Below are 23,491 nucleotides of genomic sequence, written 5' to 3'. Positions count from 1 at the left end.
TTTTGGCCTACGTTTTAGGTCGTTTACTCCTCCGTCTCCCTCCATTTTCATTTCGAATCTGCTCTTCAGACGTGTTGCAGTGCACAAAAAAACGTCCAAAACCTGTAATCCTAAATAACCCGTAAATAACCCTAAATAACCCGTCTAATAAAGCCCTTTCTGCAGTAGTGTATAGACGTCCGAGAGGTTCGCAGCGGACGTCTATACAGACGTCCGCCTGACACAGCAGACGTCTATATAGACGTCCGGCCTGACACAACGGACGTCTATATAGACGTCCGGCCTGACACAACGGACGTCTACATAGACGTCACCTGTAAAGACGTCGGACGTCAAAAAGCCTAAAGAACGGACGTCTATGGCCCTTTCTGCACTAGTGGGTTCAAGCTAATCTACTATACGATTTTGCTTATTAACTTAATTCCACGTAATTTAATATAAAATCTTGATAGCCTTACATTTGTCAGTTCATATATTTATTTCATGCAAAAACAAGTTGATATAAAAATGAATAAAAAATCATTATATTGAATTCGTCCATTAAGTGAACGAATTTAACTATACAACTCAATGATCAGTTTAATTTTCAATTAAAATTTGGTACATAATCGAGTTCAACGAATAACTGGACTAATTGAATCTCAAAGTAATTTTGAGTTGGTTTAATTCATAAAAATAGATAATGGTGTTTACACCAACAGTATAAAATAATTTCTCAATGTATTTAAATTTCTAATTTTTTTTTCTTGTTTCTTTTATTGGTTTGTCAAAAAGTTCTCCCTTTCTTCTTGGATTTCACTTTAAGGAATTGAATCGAAGGAACTAAGTAAGTTATCTTCTGAAAAATCTAAATTGGACTTTCCACTTAGTTGAAGTTTTGATACAGGGATAATGATACTTTAACAAAAAAATTTTGACAATATTTTAACATCGTGTCATTTTGTGATTGATTCAAAATTATTTCATAATTAATAATAATAATCATAAACATCAACATGGACCAATCATAGAATGACACGTAAATAATGTTAAAATGTTGTCAAAATATCATCATGCTTTGATATAACTAGGGAATTTATTTTTGTAAAATCTTATTTTGTCTTTACATGTTTATTTTGTTTTTATTTTGAAAAACAAATTTTTCAAGTTTTTCTTCCGGAAATTAAGTCCAAATTAAATTATCTTTATACCTAAATTCAATGACGATGACAACTTACAAACTAGCGAGGTCCAGATCCACATAGGAACAAGTAATAATTGTTCAAAATATTCATGGGCCACGGGTTCCCATAACCAATCTCCTTGACCCGGCCCGAACCAACTGTACACGTTGCATTTTTTATAGTTGGGTTATAAATGATACTACAGTAACAATGAAAACTTATCAATTAAACAACTTTCAATGGAATTTAAATAAAATTAAATGTAAATGTATTTTTAATAATATTTAACGACGGTTAAATCTAACCGTTATCATTTCAACGATATTTTTAACGACGATTAATTTAATGATGGTTTGAGACTTATAATAGAAAATTATTTTTAACCTTGGTGAATTTGCCTTTTGTATAATAATGCAAATACAATTTTGTAATCCAAACTTAAATTATACTTACTAATTATGTATTTATTAGGTCAGGTTATATGATGACTTAATTTAACATAAAAGTACAACACTATCCAAGATAACAAATTTGTTCAAACCCTATCCAACCTAACCTACCTATAATCATCAAAATTCATTTATATTTGTTTTTTCATTTCTCATCTTTTAAGTATCATTATTAAAAAAGATGTAACTCTTTCTTATCCTACATATAGTGAAATATTTAGTATAATATATCTTTTACCTCATAAATATTTTGTATAGTAATTTTTTTATGAACATAAGAGAAAAAGTTAACTATTATTTGTTGTTTCCTAATCTTTTTACTTATGATAGTTTATTTTTCAATAAATAATGAAAATACATGTGAAGATGAAATAATACAAATTCAACTTCTTCACATGTTCGGAAACATGATATTAATAATTCCATACATTTTATTAGAGAAGTTCCTTCTAAATATTCAAAAAAAAATTACAAGTGATGAGTTTCTTCTTAATTTTTTGAAACGTGATTTAGGTAAACGTCCTTAAATATTAAAATATCCAATAAATCAAAGAGATGAAATTAGAACAACTTATAAAGCTTTTGACATTGAGGATATATGTGGACATTGAGGATATATGTGGATAAAATATCACTTTAAAATTTCAATTTTAACATTTTATTTTATCAACCATATTTGAATTATGTCCATCTTTAATGTGAACAAAGAAATCAAAGATATTTTACTTGATCGATAATTTAATCTGTCTTATTTTAGTTCTTTATGTCTCTAAAGCTACAACATAATGATTATTTTCTATAATAAAGATCATGAAAACAAGATTGTAAAATAAAATGGATGATAATTTGTTTGTAGACAACATAGTTATCTATATTAAAAAAAATGGCTAAAAATTTTATTTTTGATTCAATGATTGATGAATTCAAGAATTTGAAGGAACGAAGAGTAATGTTTTAAATATATGTCATTTCTTTTATAGTTATAGTAATTTATGTACTCATTTTTGTTATATTAGTAACAACGAAGAAAATTGAGTGCTTTCCTAATTCTTAGTATAAAAAAGCTGAAAAATCAATTACAAAACAATGTCCATTAACATTGATCATATAATCAATATGGAACACAGTCATTGGTAATTAAAAATCATAGTTGAAAGGTAATGATGAGAGCTTCATGCTCACTATTTGATAGGGTAATCTTTGGAAGAAATAATAAGACCATGTCTCTTTCTTGTCGAAAAGAATAAAACTTTGTTCACTTGAATGGATTTAGGAAAAAGTGATTGAATGAATTTGAGAGGATTTGAAGGTAAATTATTTTTTATTTATTTGAGTGAATTTTGAAGGTAAGTGAGAGTGGATTTGGAAGTAAAGTTTGTGAGAATTAGTATAAGATTTGATTGATGTGACAAATTAAAAAAATTTACTTCTAAATCCACTCTCACTTACCTCCAAAATTCACTCAAATAAACAACAAAAAATTTACTTTCAAATCCATTCAATTACTCTCGCTCAAATCCATTTAAGTGAACAAGGTGTAAACAAGCTCTCTGTTTGACGACTTTAAACTTGTAAAACATGTTAACTTTTTTTGGAAAGTGGAATTATTTACTATTGTTCTCGCGTTACATCTTATTGTGTTCTATCACGGTTTTATCTTTAAAAGATGTTTGAACCAAAAAAATATTTAAATTGCTTTAAACTTTAATTCCTAAATGATATAACACAAGTTCATTTTAATTCAATTCCAATTAGCACTCCTAATCCTTTGAAACATATAGCAGAGCGAGAAAGCACAATGAAATCAATATGAATAGCCAAACTTAGTGACCTCATGTGTGAAACCAATCTATTAAAAAAGCCTCACACAACAGAGTCTTCACAACACTAAAAGCATCTTCATAAGCTTGAACATTGCTATTCATTCAGAACAATAGATGCTGTACATGCAATTGGAAAGAAAAGGTTTGGATTGGATTGGATAAAGGAATAGATGAATATATAGTATACTGTAGCAGTAGGGACACATTGTCTCTTTTAAGAAGAACTGTAGGTTTGGGACCACCAACTCAACTTGTTAAACCATTCCTTTCCTTTTTATTGCCTAAGAAAATAAATTGGATTCAGAATTGCGATTTTAGAACAGGCAAAACTTCAACTGTTTTTTCGTTCAAGTGTTTTGGTCGTTTTAGTATATTTCGAGAAAACATCATTTACTTTCAATTATTTTTTTCACTTTGAGGAAAGAGAATAAAAAAATCCAAAAATAACTACAGCTAAGTTTTTATTTATCTATTGCTTACTTTTATTTCGGAAATAAATAACATGGAAAATATTTATTTAAAAAATTACCTTCTTAAATTATTTTTATTCTTGTCGTGTCATAACGAGTATCTCTACTCATTCAATCAAATACTAACTTGCAATTACAATATAGTTAAAATTATTTCAGAATATTCCCACACAACAAAAATTAAATACTGTTAATGTCCATTAAATAGATAGTATCTGAAAAATCGAGTAAAAAGTGTCCACCCACAATGGAAACCCATTCAAGTCATTAACCTCTTAAATTCAAATCTAACTATGGATATCCAATTTCTTTGACCATTATAATGGTAACGGATCAATCATAGTAACAGGAGAAATTTTTAGATTTTTTTTTCTGTTCATTTCACTCATTTCTACTTAATATCTTACTTATGATTCAATAATTGAATTAAATTCTAAAAAATTTCCACCTTTTTTATTAAACAAACAAAAAAAAACGTGTGTCATTTTAAAATTTGACCACGGAACATAGACTAAAAAAGAATTAAAAAAATACGAAACACCACAGAATACGTGTCTGTGAAACTTTGTATGGCTATAGAATAGACCAAAAAAGTCAGTAAGAAATATTTTAGCCAAGAAACATAGGATAGATCCGAAAACAGAAATCTTAAAAACCAATAATTGATGAACACCTTTTATTTTTAAATCCCTGAAGTTTTTCTCTATCTCTCTTTCTACAACCATATCATTCATGACTTATTTTTTTTCTCTTATTTGATATCATTTAGGGGTCATTTAATATTGGAATTGTTTTTATATTTCAGTTTTTCGAAGATACACTCATTGATCCTTGTCGTTGTATTATAATATTTGACATTTATGAAAATAAATATTTATATAAAAGCTCCCAAAAAGAAAAGTGTTAAAAAAGATCGATCTCGTTTGCTTTTAGTATTCAGCAAAAAGAATTATTTCATGAGTGAGCGGCAAGCAAAACGGTGACAGTATAATTATGGCAGAAACATAAGCCAGGTTGACAAGGATATGTCAAGTTATAAAATGATAATAATAATAATATATTAAAAAGAGGCACCAATAATCTCATTACAATGAACTGAAAGGCACATAATAAACACATTTCAGTGATGAGCCATGGGAATTCAAAGTTGCATGTTAGAAGTTTAAGCTAATGACATAGAACAAGTCTCTAAGAACCTTGTCCAGAAGTAGTAAAAAAATCAAAGAAGGGTTTGTTAAGAGGGGAAGGATCATTTTCATTGATATCAGTGGAACTATCAGCAGAAACTGAAGCCAGAGAAGACACCTGGTATGTTGTTTTCCCTTCCAAAATACCAGTTGGGTGCAGAGGAAAAAGATCCAACGTTTCTTGGTTACTGTAGCTCAAGTTGCAATCCGAGATTCTCTGTTGCATTCCTTCGTATAACAGCGGACCGTTGCTGATAACGTTTGACATGTCTGTGGGCACAAATATCTCAGATGGTCTTCTCCTAAAACCTACTGGTACAAGCACCTTTGGATGTGGGGGATAAAACCCATTTTCACTCTGCACCTGAGGTATGCAATACGGAGGACACAGGCCTGAAAACCAAAAACACCCTCAACTACCAAGGTTATATAATATAATTAATATGTGACTAATGAGAAAGAGATGTAACAGTTTGAATTTTGAAAAAGATGTACTATATATATAGATATATAGATACATTGTGTGTGAGAGAGAGATGTGAAAAAAAGGCTTTTGGAAGAAAACAAAAGAAAAAAACAGAAAGCAAAAGAAACAGCTGTCCTTCTATCATGATTTGGCTACATAAAAGTGGAGACAGTGACTTTTAAGATGATTTCAGTTACTTGTGAAGAAATAAATACTGTTAAAAGAACCGCAGTATGTAGATCTCAGTTGATACGAGTTATTTCGATCTCAGGTTTAAATGTAGAGAGAGATAACTTGGTTAGAAGAATTTGAAGAACACACATGATAATCTTCTACAGAGAAAATTAAAAAGAGAATAACTATTGTTATTATTGCTTTATTTAATTAACACATATACCAATTGCAAGCACATTTGCATGAAGAGACGAATTGGTGACATAACAATCAAACAGTAGTTAATCAATCAAAAGCAGAAGGCAAGAAAGAAGAGTGAAGATATAAAGATGAAAAATTGTACAGTTTAAATGATTGATTGAATAGAATGATGAATGATGAATGATGAATGATGAGAAAGGAATGAATGAATGAACGAACCGTTTGGGCAAATTGGCGGAGAAAAAAAGGGCTGAGGAGTATGAAGAAAGCGATTGAAGTAAGCGATGGTGTCTTGCTTCTGCTTCTGTCGCTGCCTAGCTTTGTGATTCTGAAACCAGTAGAAGACATTCTTTCCTTCGATGTGACCATACGCCCTAAGCCTAGCAGTTATCTGCTGTATCTCCTCAGCACTGGGAGTCTTTATTCCCTGCTTATACAGGTTCTCTAGCATGGTTATTTGCTCTTTTGTAGGGTTCCACCGTGAACTGGCTGCAACACCATTAGACCCTCCCATCTCCAACTCTTCGTTTCCACTCTCCTCCATCTTAACTTGTTTCTCTCTATTAAATCAATGGTAATGGGGGTTTGGGTAGTAGTATTATAGTAGGAGGAGGCAATTAAAGGGTTGTTTTTTATTTGATTATTAGTATACTACACCAGACAGTGCTCTTATTCTCATGGGTGGTGAAGGAGGTACTCTTTTTATAGAGTAGGTAGGGAGAAACAAAATGGTTGAGAATTGAGAGAGAGGATTAACATGCGTATTGTTTTTGGTGCAGAACATCTCTGAAAACATGGCGGTTAGCGGCACAGAGAGAGGCTTAGGTTTCGTCGTCTTCGTTCCAAGACGTGTAGAATTTTTACGAGAAGACAATAATTGCCCAAATGGCCCCCCCTTCGTGCCATTGATTTTGGTGCATACATAGTAGATTTAACGACGCTGTTTAAGATTAACGTTGATTTCTACCACTACCTCTCTCTCTTTCCTAAGCCCATAATGTCTTGTATCTCGGGAATGACAGATAGATAGAGAGAAAGAGAGAGAAGAACGTAGGTTACGCCATTGAAGGAAAGGAAGGGCATAAAAGTCATTGAAGGAAAAAGACAGCCGGTTGGGTTGTAAGGTGTAGGTTAAGGCTAGGCTTTGGGAATTGAAGTGAGAGCAGATAGGCTCAGAGGAAAGAGATTAATGAATGAATGAATGAGGTTGAAACGTCTACCTATCTAGCCTCACTCAAAACGAGTTTGAAGGTGACTGTGAACTTCATATCTTCTTAATTTATTACCATTATTCTAAAACCATCGTTTCCCACTGTATGTTCTCATGCCTTTTTTTGTCTGCTAAAGTCGCCCGATTGGACCACCCTTCTTCATTTCAATTCCTAACATGCCCCAGCAGTTGTGGTCCATTTTCATCTACATTCTTTTCTTTTTCTCCAAAGTGTCATGCAATTGGCATCATTATGATTATCATTATGACCAAAAAAATCTCATGCATAGGACTAACGTATGGGATACATAGCAGTTAAATATTACTTTGCGTTGGGTTCTAAGGAAAAACAGTTCTGGCCTGACCAGTTCTTTGTCATGTTGCATGTACCAGCTAGGAGTAACAGTGCTTCATTAGCTGTTAATTCATTTCATTTCACTGTAACAACGCATTCAACGTAATTACTGTGGGCACAGTATTGCTTTCCAGCACCACAGTTCTTTTTTCCCGAAAAACCGATTGAAAAACGCATCAAATACAATTTGGATTACTGCTTTATACGTGGGGAAATAGAACCAGTTTTTGTAAAATTCAAAGTACTCGTACAGCGTGGAGAATAACCGAAACCAGTGCAAAAAGAAACAGCAAGTGGGTGGTATAAACCTTCTGGCTTGTCAACATGTATATATAGCCTTTTCTCAACCTTTGAAAAAGAAAGTGAAACAACTGGCGAATTCAAATCCAAAGGCATACACACGAAGAAGCGGATATAAATGAGACAGTTTCAAAAAAAGGGTTATTTTGTGTGCAAATTATTACAAGTTAGTAAGTAAGCCAGGCTTCTTTTATAACACCACATTTTTGCTTATAAGAAAAACTAATACACTCTCCTTTTTTGAGCATTGTTTTAGATATTTTCTCTCACTGATTTTCGTAATCTGGAAACGCAATTAAGTTGAATGCACGTAAATTTCACTGGATTAAAAGTATACTGCATAGAGAAACGGAGTGTCAGAAGATGGATTACACTACATTTTTCTTTTAGGTGCCAAAGAAATATCCACGTTTAGGAATCGATATATTACCCGTATGTCAAAATCAACAGAAAAGAGAAAACGGGTCTTGTCAAAGTTCTGGGATCAGTAGTATTTTTTTTATTTATTGAAGTTGATGACGAAAAGTTAGATTTGGAATATTTTAACACCAGTATTTCTCGTACTTTTTGTTTAGACATGTTTCTACTATTTCCTTATGCTATTCTCAAACCATCTCTATGGTTTTAAATAATTATACTACCATGGAACGGAATCGTTCTATAATCTCAAAAGGCGAAAGAAAATCACAGTGTACCTTGGAAAGGGTAATAGGCGTAAGATTTGATTTTATATATTTGGCGGAATGTTCTTTTTGCTAGATAAGTAGGCACAAAAGTTGAAAACCAAATCCTTAAAAGAAGGAAAAGAAAAGAAGAAGAGAGATAATAGAAGAGATATAAAATAAAATACAGCATGGATTAGAAAGCAGAAAAAGCAGGAGGAGAAACGTAGATGTAACCAGACAAAGGGTTTGAACATTGAAAGAGTGCAATGGGTCGAAAAGGGTGGTGGTGGATGGTGGTGGCGGTGAAGATGCGTGCTGAGATAGATTACTGGAATTAAGGTGGCAGTGTGTTTGGCGCATGCAGATAAAGAAAGGATAACGCAAACACCAAGTTGATGGATATTGGTTGGACGTATGTGTCATAAATGTCTCTGCATGCTGCTGCTGCTGCTACTACTATACTGCTGCTGCATCCTACTAGCATATACGGTCAACCAAAATATATAGGGAGAAAAAGTGGACCTGATAGGTAAGAGAGTGAGAGTGATCATGCTATTCAATTCTCAATTCAATTACTGGCTTTTGCGCTGACTACATTGTTGTTCTAGTACTACCAACATATGCGATCACTGCTCTGACTTTTCACTTTTGCACTATATCATATATACTCACTTTTTTCTCTTCTTTTTAATGCACTTCTTACTCTGTAAGGTTGCTGTAAATATATATACCAGTAGTAGTAACACATACATTCAACACTTTCGACCATGAATCAAATTCAAAGAGTTATTATCATCGCTTTCTCTTTGCCATATCTTATGAATGAATGTAAAATGTAGAATCATGTTGAGCAGATAGATAGATAAAGTTTGAAATGAAAGATAGTTAGAAATGATTGTGCAATAATTCAGTTTGATGATAAAAGAAAATGGCTGTGTTGTGATGAGAGCGTGGCCTCGTGAAATGCGGAAGCAGAGGCGGAGGCGAAGGGAATTGAAGCACCAATCCCTTCGTCTCAAGTCCACGGAATTCGATACAGATTGGTGAAACCATGCATATCTTCGCCTCTGAATATGCACCCATTCAAGCTACGCTATACAATTACAATAAAAATAATAATACCAATGTAGTAATTCAAGACGTTTGAAAATAATATACATGTTCAAATTACTTTTTCTGAATAATTATTTACTGTAGTTTTTTGTTTTTTTTGGCAGACTTATCTTTTTTAAATTATTTGTATTAGTATTTGATGGTCATGTGATACAATTTTTTTAGTGAAAGTTTGTCGATCATAAATTTTGTATTATTTTTATTTTATATGTACAAATCAAAGTTAGATCTTGGATAAAAATGTTGAAGCTTAGATATACTGAAACTGATTTTGTGTTCATAAATGATGCGTAAATTTAGATATGTCTATCTTTTTTAAGTTGTCAACAAAAATTGAATTAACCTTTATCATTAAGAGGACTTAAAATATTAATATTTTATTAAGATTTTTTTTATTTTGTTAATTTAAAATATCAATATATTATTATATCTTTTAAATAGTTGTTGAGTAGGTGTAATTTCTTTTTATGAATGTTAAACTATAAGTTTCCGAACTTTGGTATATCATTATCTTTAAACTCAAGTCAACAGCGTAAAAACGTATTTTTATTAGGATAAATGAGAAAGTTTAATATAAATGAAAAATAAATAGCTGTAATTTTTAAATTGCAAAGGTCATACATAACAAAAAAATAATTTTATTTCTTTTTTACTTTTTTTATATATTAAGTTTTATTTTTAATTCTTTTATATATATATATATATATATATATATATATATATATATATATATATATATATATATATATTAACAGTTAGTTTTGTTTATAGGTGTATAATATGTATCGATCCGTCAATCAGACGGTCAATCTTTTATAACGACCAAATAATTAAGATAAAAACTAAATAATTTGAAATTTTATTTTCATTAGATTTAATTATCATTAGGTTATGTTTGTTGAAAAAGACTGATCTCATACACCAAAAATATCTAAAAGAGTACGATTTATGTAAAAGAAAAATTGCTAATTTATGTAATGTTGTGGTCCAGTTTCTAATTCTATTTGGTTGGTGCAAGTTGTAATCTTCTTTTCTAACTCTTTTCTTGATTTTACACAGCTTTTCTTCATGAGCACAGGATTTTAAGGTAAGGAAATTTTTTTTAATTTAGTAAATATGAATTAATTTGAGTAAAATCAAAGATTATCAACTTTGAAAGATATATAAACTTTGAAAGGAATTTATGTTTCTTTATGGAATTATAAGTTGTAAAACCTAGATTTTAATCTTATTAAAACTTGTGTGACAATCACTGTGGTTTAACATTCATATTCTGCAGTTAATATTTTTCATTGAATATTAAAACAGTCACATCTCTTTATTTTTATATAATTAATAGAGATTCGTGCACTAATATTTAGTATAAAATCAATTGGATTGCATAATATTCGAAACGTATAACTTAAATTTAATATTTTAATTTTTATATTTAACCATTTAATTTATCGAGTTAATCAAATGAGTTTAGGTATATAAGGTCTAATTTTTCGAATTTATACTAAATATAAAAAAATTAATAAAAAAATTGTTTTTTTTAAATAAATGAAATAAATATATAAAACTTTAATTTATAAAAATAAAATGTATAATTTTAACAATAATTATTATAATGGACTAAATTTATATAAATTACAACTATTTCTTAACCAAATAATATCATATTAAATATAACAATTTAAAATTTAAAATTTATTTACAAATATTAAAATATAAATTTGAATATTTATAAATTTTCAATAAGTTATTATAATCTGATTGTAATTATTTATTTTACTCAATTTTATTTATTCAACATTATCGTTTATTCAATTCAACTTAAGACTATGTCGAAGTTTATTTTGAATTTCTTCTAATCACTATTTGATTTAAGAACTTGATGCAGAGAGGGAAAAAAAAAAGAGTATTTTTTTTTACACCATCACTACATCCTTCTCTCCTTGTATTCCAAAAGTAACCTTTAGTAAATTTATTTTTACTTTTACCTTATTTAACTTAAAATCCTAATCTTTTTTTTCATTCCTTGTTGTCGCTTACCCCACACCCTCACATGTCACATAATCTCATTCTCTCTTCTTCCTACTATCTTCGTCTTTCTCTCCCTTTTGTGATATTTGTTTCCTCTCTCCATTATTTTGCCTTTCGTGCCTACATTGTGTCTTACTTCCAATATGGTTGAGGTTCGCGAAGGGGAGTGTGGTTTGTGTTTGGTTTCCTCTCTTCAGGTTGGTTTCTTATTCGTTTTCTGGTTAATGTTTTTTGTCCATTTTGTTTAGTGCTATGATTTTGTATGATCTGAGTTGTGATGGTCATTTTATGAGTGAAACCGCAAAGGTCAAAACGGGGAATGGAAGATCCGTTTGGCCTTCACCGGATGTTAACATCTGTCGAAGGCCAAACGGATATTTCATTTCTGTTTTAGCCTTCGGGTTGTGTATTTTTTTTAATTTTTTTGGTTGATTATTTTATTTTTTTTAGATTTATTAAAATTATATTTAAAATATATTATTTTGTTAGATTTATTTTTGTAAATTTTGTTATATGGAGTAAAAATTGCTATGTTTAAAAAGAAAAATGGTTGCAGGCATCAATGGAAATGAGGAATCCGTTGGAACCTTTAACGGATGTCTATATCTATCAACGGATATTAGTATCCGTTAAAGGGCCGACGAATGTTCTATTCTTGTTGAGTCTGCATCCTTTTTTTTTCTTTGATTTTTTAAATAAATAATTTTAATGTCTACCAAAGATAAATTGGGAATGTAGTTGTGCAAGAAGAAGATGTGGTGGTGCAGGAGAAGCTTTCAGAAAACAAAACATCTCAGTCGACGCAATGTGTGCGTAAAGTTGAATTTGGGCCAATGATTTTATACTGGACAAAAACTACTCGGTGGGCTTTGTTATTCACACCTTACTTTCTACTATTTTCATTTTCTATTTTGTTATTACATTTTAAGTTAAAATACTTTGAACAAAAACACACTTTTCTTACATACACAAAAATGAAAACGTGTTTCAAATTTTTTTGACTGTTGTGACCACTCACGATATGATTAAGTTTCTCTTCTGACCTCAAGTTTAATGTTTTAATTATTAACTTATGTTTTAATTTCTTTTTTGATTTTAAATTTAAATAATATTATTAAGGTCAATAAAGTATTATCTGTTATGAAATTTAAAATTTCATCCTTATTTTATTCTTAAAAATACATGATAAAAATTGAAGAAAAATCGATATTTGAATTATCTTTAATCTTAACTTTCAAACGATATAAAACTATTAAATAAACAGCTTTTAGCATCATAAAATTATAATATTATATCTTTTGAATATGGTTGTATTTTTTAATTATTAAAATAATATTATCAATATCAGTTAAATCTCGACTGAATCTTAACCAGTGTATTAACTGATTGAATGATTCATGCGATTTTGAAAATATATATTTCCTTGTACAATGAAAATATATTTTTGCATACATTACATAAAATAAACATATTTTTGTTCTGCTAATAAGTTTTTAACCTTGTCCATTGAATCTTAGAATAATATATGTTTCATTGTATATTGAAAAGGATTAAAAAGAAAATTTTTATGTGAAATATAATTAGATTTTTACGAAAGTAATTGTTGAAAAAAATGGAAAAATCTAGGATGGTATCATTTCTAAGCTTTTTAAATGGAAGGAATCGTCAATATTTTCTTTTCACATATTATTAAGTTTCTAAGAAAATAAATGTCATTTTTTATCTCTACTTTATCTATATAAAGAAGTAATAAAAATAGCGGAAATGAAAGGAAAATGAAATTGAAGGTATAACATATTTCAAACTAGATTGACGCATAAAGGATCTAGTTAATTTTAATTTCTTTTTTTTAGAATTTAAATTTTCCTTGGCTACAAAATCTTAAAGTTCATCACCTTAAGCCTTGAAATCCTTTGTGTTTTTGTTATTGTTTAAAACTTACTTTCTTTCTTTAAGAGAACTACATACACATAATAATTTAAAATACTATATTTATAGAAAATAAACACTTTATTTTAATAAATTTATCAAACCTCATGAAATTTGTAACACGTTTTTCTTATTTACATTAAAACATTCTTATTTACATTAAAAACATCCTTTTAATCGTAATAAAAGTGTATCGTGTACCGTATTTACAAATGTTGGTGACATAATAATAATGATAATCACTACAACAATAATAAGAAATTATAACAACAATAATAATAGCGATAATAATGACAACATACAACAATAATAATAAAATATATCAATAATAATAATAGTGAGAATAATGAGAGTAAGAATAAGATGGTAATGATTGTTCATCACAAATTATAATATTAGAGCGTTAATAATAACAGTAAAAATAGTAACAAATTTAACATAATTATAAAAATAACAATGATGTAACATTATTGACATAATGATATAGTTACTACCATAAATATAATTTGATGGTAGTGATAAGAAAAATGACAATAAGAATAATAATTAAGAAAGTATAATTAAGTAAGTGAAAGTAGTAGTGATTATCATATAGTGCTAATGGTAATAGTTGTCTATAAGATGATGATGATAATAGTGAAGGTTATATGTGAGATATAAGTGTATATAAAACACAATGCGTTTAATTGTATTTTATGATATTTTAAAAAAAATTACAAAATGTGTTTTTATTTATATTTTTTACAAAATATGTGTTTTTATTTATATGTGTATTTTTTTGTTGTAGATAATTAATTTCATTAAAAAAAGTTAATTTAAATAAATAATGATTTAAAGGATAAAATAATTAAATTAAAATTAACAGTAATATAAAGAGTAAAATAGAAATATAATCAATTTAATTTAAAATAATGATTAATTAAAGGATAAAAATATAAAATATTGTGTACACGAAAAAGAAAAAATTATTTTGTGTCTACTCTTTTTTATTGCAGAAAAAAAACTAAATAATAAACTATTTTCATTATAAATAATTATAAAAATAAATAATTTCTATGATTTTTCCTTATTATGTAAATTGGTTTTTATTATAAAAAATTATTTGAATTAAAAAAAAGACTAATCATGGTCAACTTTTTAAACTAATAAACTTTACAAGTACCTATGACGATAAATATTGTACAATGATCATTCATCCATAGAAAGTTTTTATAATGCACTTGCATATATTTTTAGTTAGGTGTTGTCACTAAAACGGTGAAGATAATACGATGAAACCAAACAATTATATTATGAAAAAGGATGAATAAAACATAAAAAATTATTATGTAAGGTAAATTTTTTTTTAACAATTATTCTTGTAAACCAATAATTACACGTGAAAGTAAGAAATTTACACTAACAATAATTAACTATTATTTCTATAGTAAAAAATATTTTAAAATAGTAAAGAATTTTTATTTGAAAAAATAAAAAAAATTAGAACAATCGCAAAACTAGAACTATAAAGAAAAATTGAATGAACCAAATTCTAAGTAAACGAGATTGAAAATTAATTCTGCATATTCTAACTCATTTTGACTGCAAATACATAAAACCAAAATTCTGTTTTAACACAATGAATAACTCATTTTGACTGCAGATACATAAAACCAAAATTCTGTATTAACACAATGAATAAAGACCATTAATTAGCTTAAAAAATAACATTAGTAATAATAAAATAAATCGTATAGAACAAAGTTGGTTTTTTGGAGGGAAGTTTCTCAAGATTTTTCTTAAAATTGTCTAATATTTTTATTGGATCACATTCATCCATGTTGCCTTTTCTTAAAACTGTCTAATATTTTTATTGGATCACATTCATCCATGTTGCCGCATGAAAACATTTTAAACTAGCAATTGTGATAAGGATCGCGATATTCCAACAACGCCAATTTGACAAAGATTTGACAACGCCACGTGTCAAGTTTTAATTGGTTGAATTTGAATGTTTTTTTTAATTTAAAATCTGATTTGGAATGGGTTGAAGTTTGGATTCCGAAACTGCCCTCTTCGTTTTCGAACTCTATCTTCTCTCCTTATCACTGTCTTCTCTCTCCATTTTAGGGATTTGAATTTCATTTCAACTTCTCTCTTCACAGCAGTGTTCTCCCTCCTCCATTTTTGTAGTTGTTTGTTCGTCATCATTGAAAGACCAAGTTAAGGTGTTTCTGGGTTGAGAGGTGAGTTCCTGCACCATTGACAAAGAACTGATGTTGTTGTAATCGATTACAGGGAGCTGGTAATCGCTTACCAGTAGAAAAATCTCCTTTTGTACCGAAAGTTGAAGAGTGCTACCCAGACGTGGCTTAAGCACTCCCCAGGAATATTTTGGATTCGTTATGACTGTCTTTTGAAGGTTTTATGGATGAATCATTAATGGAACACTTCAAGTTGGAATACTTCAATATTAAACAAATATAAACGAAATAATGAAGGGTATTGAGTAATGAAAAATTATAACAATATTAAAAAGCACATACATTAATAAAAAAACGTAATGACATTTCACGAAACAACAAGTTTTGAAATGAAAAGATACATAACAGTATACAATGAAATGTAATCTAAGAAGATGGTTGTCGATCAAATTGATTGCAGAAGTTAATAACTTCTTCCTCTACGAGTTGTGCAAAAATTGTCATGAACTTGAACTACCTTGGTTCAAACACCTATAGGTGGTTTTCTCCAATTGAGGTGAGGTGCATAACCCATGCTGTCAACTTTGACCTTTGCTGACTATTTTAATCATAACTTTTTCCACAGACCTCCAAATGATGTGATTCTTTTTTTATTAGAAAGTAGACTCAAATATCTTTCCAATGACTACTAATTTATAATTTTTGGACACCTGAGTAGGTGCAGTTAATTCTTTAAAGTTAACATTTTATATATTTCTACCACCTCTAACCTTTGCTGGTTGTTTTACTCATAACTTTCTCCACCGAACTCCAAATGCGTTGATTCTTGTTTTGTTGGAAAGCTCTTTGAGTCTAGATTCCAACAAAACAAGAATCAAGTCATTTGGAGTTCGGTGGAGAAAGTTAAGAATAAAACAAGTAGCAAAGTTCAGAAAAATAGAGTTGGGGAGCAGTGTTCATCTAGATGGGGAGTACAGTTGAAGTTTTTGTACAAATTACCCTTTTTCCTCTGATAATCGATTACAAGACCCCTGTAATCGATTACAAGAGGAAAAAGGGTAATTTGTATCGAAACTTCAACTGTACTCCCCAGCTAGATGAACACTGCTCCCCATTCTCTATTTTTGTTGAATTTTTCCTTTTTTGAGATGGGTGAGTGAGTTCAATGTTATTCGGTGAGCTCTCTGCACCAATAATGAGGTTAGGTCATTGATTTCTTCAAAATAAAAATGTTCATTTAGGTGGTTTTCTCCAATTGAGGTGATGTGCATAACCCATGCTGTCAACTTTGACCTTTACTGACTATTTTAATCATAACTTTTTCCACAGACCTCCAAATGATGTCATTCTTTTTTTATTAGAAATTAGACTCAAATATCTTTCCAATGACTACTAATTTATAATTTTTGGACACCTGAGTAGGTGCAGTTAATTCCTTAAAGTTAATGTTTTATATATTTCTACCACCTCTGACTTTTGCTGGTTGTTTTCCTCAAAACTTTCTCCACCGAACTCCAAATGAGTTGATTCTTGTTTTGTTGGAAAGATCTTTGAGTCTAGATTCCAACAAAACAAGAATCAAGTCATTTGGAGTTCGGTGGAGAAATTTAAGAACAAAACAAGTAGCAAAGGTCAGAAAAACAGAGTTGGGGAGCAATGTTCATCTAGCTCGGGAGTACAGTTGAAGTTTCTGTACAAATTACGCTTTTTCCTCTGCTAATCGATTATAAGACCCCTGTAATCGATTACCAAAAGAAAATGGGTATTTTGTACAGAAACTTCAACTGTACTCCCTAGCTAGATGAACACTACTCCCCATTCTCTATTTTTGTTGAATTTTTCATTTTTTGAGATGGGTGAGTGAGTTAAACGTTATTGGGTGTGCTCCCTGCACCAGTGGGAAAAATCCCCTTTTGTACCAAAAGTTAAGGAGTGCTACCCAGACATGGCTGAAGCACTCCCCAACAGTCCTGACGACTGTGTTTTCAAGTTTTTATGGATTGATCCCCCTGTTGGCCATTGTTTAAGGTGTCCATAACAAGCAATTTCGAGTTTGGTGAGTCCTATGTGGATGGAAGACCCACGAAGGTTGTTTATAGGTTGAGAAGTGACGTTCTGCACCATTGTTTATAAGTTGTTTATACGAAAAAACAATACCTTTGGAGAAATGATGCCAACAAAACCACTCGCTAACCAAAGAGGAAGGAACAATGCACCTAAGCGACGAAGGAACAACGGTGTCAGCGGAAAAACAAGAGCTTTGGAGAAATGGCGCACAAAAAGCACTTCAATGGCGGAGAGAGAGAGAGACGACTTCCTCCAAAGACACTGGTGGACCCAAGCGACGGACGAACAACGGTAGACAGAGACACCACTTCAATGACGGAGAGAGTTTCAAAGGAAGAAACTTCAATGACGGAGATAGAATTTTGAAGGATCTTTCGGTGAAGGGGGAGAGAAAGTTTCGAAAAGATAGAGAGAGAGTTTCGAAAATGAGAAAAGAGACTTTTGCAGGGTTTCTGAAAAGCGCCAAAAAGTTTCTGAAAATTATTCCAAAAATGCCCTCCAAAACAAAATGAATCTTTAAACAAAATTTAATAAAAATAACCAATGACAGTGAGACACGTGTTGTTGTCAAATTGTTGTCAAAAACGTTTTCCTTGTGATAATTTAAATATTTTAGGTCATACAAACCGCTTGAAAAGGTAAGTAAAGGTTGTTTTGCTATTTGATACAGTAGCTAGTTTTTTTATGGGCTGATACAGTGCTAGTATACGCTTCGAAGTCAAATAATCACAGCTGCAAGCCATTTTTCAACCACTTAATGTTCTCAGTTTCGTGTGGCCAGCAATCATAATTGAAAAACTACACTATAAATGGGCAAACTTCATATCATTGTGTACATTAAAACAGGAAAAAGTACATTAATGAAAAAAAAATAATGAAAAGTAAAGTAAATAATTCCAATTAAAACAGTCTGACAACAGATATCATTATCTAAGGGTCTTGGCAAAATCAAGAACAATCCATGACAATTGTTCTGCTTAATCGACTTCCTCAATTTTGGGTCCAGCACCGCTTCCACTGGCAGGAGCAGGACCATCCTCATCCATGCCTGCACCAGCATCACCACCAGCACCTTGGTACATCTTAGCGATGATGGGATTGCATATGCTCTCCAACTCCTTCATCTTGTCCTCAAATTCATCGGCCTCACCAAGTTGGTTCCCATCCAGCCATTGAATGGCTTGATCAATAGCATCTTCTATTTTCTTCTTATCATCGGCAGGCAACTTGGAAGCAATCTTTTCATCTTTAATTGTGTTCCTCATGTTATAGGCATAATTTTCCAAAGAATTTTTGGCTTCCACCTTTTTCTTATGCTCCTCGTCCTCGGCCTTGTATTTCTCAGCTTCCTGCACCATCTTTTCAATCTCTTCTTTGGAAAGCCTTCCCTTGTCGTTGGTAATTGTTATCTTATTCTTTTGTCCAGTGGTCTTGTCCTCTGCAGACACGTTCAATATACCATTGGCATCCATATCAAAGCAGACATTGATCTGGGGAACACCTCTCGGGGCAGGAGGAATTCCAGAGAGCTCGAATTTTCCGAGCAAATTGTTATCGCGAGTCCTCGTACGTTCACCTTCATAGACCTGAATCAACACACCGGGCTGGTTGTCGGAGTATGTTGAAAACACCTGCTCCTTCTTGGTGGGAATGGTTGTGTTTCTGGGAATCAACACAGTCATGACACCTCCTGCTGTCTCCAAACCAAGGGAGAGAGGGCTAACGTCCAACAAGAGAAGATCCTGAACTTTCTCATTACCCTCGCCACTGAGAATAGCAGCCTGCACTGCAGCACCATACGCAACAGCTTCATCGGGGTTGATGCTCTTGCAGAGCTCCTTCCCATTGAAGAAATCCTGCAATAACTGTTGAACCTTGGGTATCCTGGTGGAACCACCGACAAGAACAACATCATGGACTGTGCTCTTATCCATCTTCGCATCTCGCAAACACTTCTCCACGGGCTCCATGCATTTCCTGAAGAGATCCATGTTCAGCTCTTCAAATCTGGCACGGGTGATGGTTGTGTAGAAGTCAATGCCCTCATACAAGGAATCAATCTCGATGGTGGTTTGAGCAGTGGAAGAAAGAGTCCTCTTCGCCCTCTCACATGCAGTTCTCAACCTCCTCAATGCTCGCGCATTTCCACTAATATCCTTCTTGTTCTTCCTCTTGAACTCCTGAACAAAATGGTTCACCATTCTGTTATCAAAATCTTCACCTCCCAAGTGAGTATCTCCAGCGGTGGCTTTCACCTCGAAAATTCCTTCCTCAATGGTGAGAAGAGACACATCGAAAGTCCCACCACCAAGGTCAAATATGAGAACGTTCTTCTCCCCAGAGGTAGTGGCCTTTTTGTCAAGCCCGTAAGCAATGGCAGCCGCAGTAGGTTCATTGATAATACGCATAACATTGAGCCCTGAAATGACCCCAGCGTCCTTGGTAGCTTGACGCTGTGAGTCATTGAAGTAAGCGGGGACAGTAACCACGGCATTCTTCACTGTGGATCCGAGAAAGGCCTCCGCAATCTCTTTCATCTTGATTAGAACCATGGAAGATATTTCTTCGGCGGAAAACTGCTTTTCCTCCCCCTTGTAATTTACCACAATCATAGGTTTGTCACCGGCACCAGAAACCACTTTGAACGGCCACAATTTTATGTCACTCTGTACAGAAGCATCACTAAGACGTCTACCAATCAAACGCTTAGCATCTGCGCCAAAACAAATGAACACAATCAGCAGATGATTCGAAAAAGAAAAAAAAATAATTGTCTGATAATTGAGGACGCTTTTGCACGGGTAATTCAATCAAGTAATCATTTAACCAAAACTTTCATGGAAACACAAAACAGCTCAATCAAGTGCTTCAACTTATCATGCAAAATCTAAACAGTTCAATTAAGTGCTTCAAACTAACCATGCAAAATCAAACCAGTTAAATTATGTGATTGTTTAATAAACCTTACATCGCTAAAACGCAGCTACAAAAATCGACTAACAATCCAATTGCATCGCCAAGGATTCTTTTACACGGCTTATTTTTTGTGAAGTAAACTCTTAGAAACACAAAACAATAACTACATGACTTCACTTCTCTTAATTTTCTTTATGTAAATAAAAACGAAAGAATCATGACAATAATACTGACTAACAGCAGTTATATTAGAGAGAATTAGAACTTGACCTAGATCGACATAAATCTGGACAAGTTGACTAAGAAATCAATTAAAGTGACGACAACTGCGGATAAGCAAGGTATTACAGGATGAATTGAGAGTGCTTACCGAAAACAGTGTTGGTTGGGTTCATAGCGACCTGGTTCTTGGCCGCATCGCCGATCAACCGTTCTGAGTCAGTGAAAGCCACGTAGGATGGGGTAGTTCTATTACCCTGATCATTGGCTATGATTTCAACACGATCGTGCTGCCAAACACCGACACAAGAATAGGTGGTTCCCAAATCGATTCCGATCGCAGGACCCTCGCCTTTACCGGCCATATTTTCTGCTCACAACTGTTTACCCTAACGGAATTAGAACTCGAATTGTAGAAAAAGGAATTAAAAACTTCCGGCAATTTCTTGAACTGAATTGGGGAGGAAGAAGCAAGTGGTGTCTTTTAAAGAACCCCTTAAAATTCTGGAAGGTTCGGTTGGTTGCGTACCGTTGGATCAGAAACTTTGGACGGTTGGATATTTTGTTTACTAGTGAAATTGGAGTTGAGAAAAAGCGAGGTATTGCGTGGGGTGTGTGGGGTATCTCCTACGTCCTCTAGGTGGTTCCAGAATTTTCCGATTTCGAATCCACGGTGGCTTGGCACGCGTTGTATCCAAACACGCTTAAACTAAGATTCTTATAACCGTTGACGAGTCGCCGTCGCCTTTTTTTACGTATTGGATAGATTGTCTTTGTGATTCTCCCGCGCTATTGGCCGAGACAATAACATCTTTATGCCTTTTAGATAACAGACCAATTGAATTTCGCCAAACTCCACGCATTGACACAGTAACATCTTCTATGTTTTTTCCTTTTAAGGTATATATTTAACCTATTATATAAAAAAAAATCTTTTCAGTTTACTGATTTTATTTTCACCTAAAAGTAAAAATATTTTGATGGTTGATGTATTTTGAAGACCAAGTTTCTAATAAAAATGGATAAATATTTAGTTATTCTTCATGAAGATTGATGATATATTGTAATTTTTCATATAATATATAATATTTTTCATTTATTATGTTTTTTTTTTAATTTTAGCATTTATTTTTACCTATTATTGTTTTCATTTCAATATTTTTTTATTTTATCATAAATTGTCATATATTTTTTATTTATAGTAATTCGATTTTTTTCATGATTAATTATATGTTATATTTTTATTATTTTTTTTTGTTATTATATATACAAATTTGTAATTGCTAATAAGGTATAACGTTTTATACAATCAAAAGTCTATAAATTAAACATGACTCGAACTATACCTCATCTCGCACGAAACTATATGCCTAATAATTATAAGCATATATGGGAGCAATCAAACAAAAGTTTGACTACTTTTAAAAATAGGGTTAAATATGTTTTTAGTCCCTAAACTATTGGCCGTTTCTGGTTTTGGTCCCTCTTTCAAAGTAAGGTACAATTTGGTCCTCATTCTTTTCTAAACGTTCGTTTTAGTCCTCGAAAACTAAACACTGTTTAAAAATTTGGTCCTCATTTAGTAACAAATGAAGACTAAAACCAAAATTTCGGGAATTAAAACGAACGTTTCGAAAAGAATGAGGACCAAATTGTACCTTACTTTGAAAGAGGGACGAAAACCAGAAACAACCAATAGTTTAGGGACTAAAAACATATTTAACCCTTAAAAATATGGTTTTCTGTTTATTCGTGTATGCAATTTAAAATAAAACGTCATTTATCCTAGCATTATGGTCGTTAAATTTGTTACTAGTCCTACTTATGCGTCGAATGCATTGCTTTCTTAGAACTATAATTTTTTATAAATTGTAAATAACTTTTTTAACTGCAGTTTAAAACACAAAACTCTAATTTTGTCATGATTTTAACCACGAGTCCCACAATTACTTTATCAAGCTATAAGAATGTAGGGATAATACTTAATCTTAGATTATGAAACCAAAAACAAATTAATTGTTAATGAGCAATCAATTTTTTCATTAATAAAACAATTCTTAATTTATTGTGGAGGTCTATTTAAATTGGTCATTGAAAACAGAAACCTTTTTAGATTAACCATTAAAAACAATTTAGATTAATTTGTATATGTTGTTCCAACTTTATAACATCTTAAATTCTTCTCGATTTTCTCTAATGAAAATGAAAAAAAAAAATGTAAGAAAAAAAAATGTAAGTAAAAAAATTTAAATACTTACGAATAGAAAATATGATCTTTTTTATATAATTTTTGTCAATTACTTTTTTTTTAAAATTTAATATTTATAATTTGATTTCTCAATAAAATAAAATCATATTCATGATTTATACACTATAAATCTTTTATTTATTAATGTAAGAACTTAGAAAATAGATGTATTATATATTAGCTATAATTTAATTAATTAGATCATCTTGACTAATAAAAAAAATTATTATAAACATGTTGCTTTTTGTTAAATAATGAGTAATCTAAGTAGTGTCCAAATAACAGTTAGCAAAAGAAAAATTAAATTATATCTACATATATAGAAAGA

The 23,491-nt window shown here is 31.3% G+C and overlaps 2 protein-coding genes across 2 annotated transcripts; both read right to left on the bottom strand.

Moving 5' to 3' along the window:
• Positions 1-4,933: 4,933 nt before the first annotated feature.
• WOX2 (WUSCHEL related homeobox 2) lies at positions 4,934-7,095 on the bottom strand. The gene is made up of 2 exons (XM_047318637.2): positions 6,153-7,095; positions 4,934-5,485 (listed from the first exon to the last, which is right to left on the bottom strand). The coding sequence occupies exons 1-2, from the start codon at positions 6,475-6,477 to the stop codon at positions 5,094-5,096; spliced, it is 717 nt and encodes a 238-aa protein (XP_047174593.1). The 5' UTR covers positions 6,478-7,095; the 3' UTR covers positions 4,934-5,093.
• An 11,495-nt stretch (positions 7,096-18,590) lies between these two features.
• On the bottom strand, positions 18,591-21,378 carry LOC124842203 (heat shock cognate 70 kDa protein 2). Its single transcript, XM_047318638.2, has 2 exons — positions 21,067-21,378; positions 18,591-20,493 (listed from the first exon to the last, which is right to left on the bottom strand). The coding sequence occupies exons 1-2, from the start codon at positions 21,278-21,280 to the stop codon at positions 18,758-18,760; spliced, it is 1,950 nt and encodes a 649-aa protein (XP_047174594.1). The 5' UTR covers positions 21,281-21,378; the 3' UTR covers positions 18,591-18,757.
• Positions 21,379-23,491: the final 2,113 nt, after the last annotated feature.

This window comes from Vigna umbellata, chromosome 3 (genome assembly GCF_029865625.1).
Source record: "Vigna umbellata cultivar VRB3 chromosome 3, Vumbellata_1.0, whole genome shotgun sequence".
NCBI classification, from domain to species: Eukaryota; Viridiplantae; Streptophyta; class Magnoliopsida; order Fabales; family Fabaceae; genus Vigna; species Vigna umbellata.
Note: the sequence above shows the minus strand (reverse complement) of the source record. Positions and strands in the feature narration are given on the sequence as shown.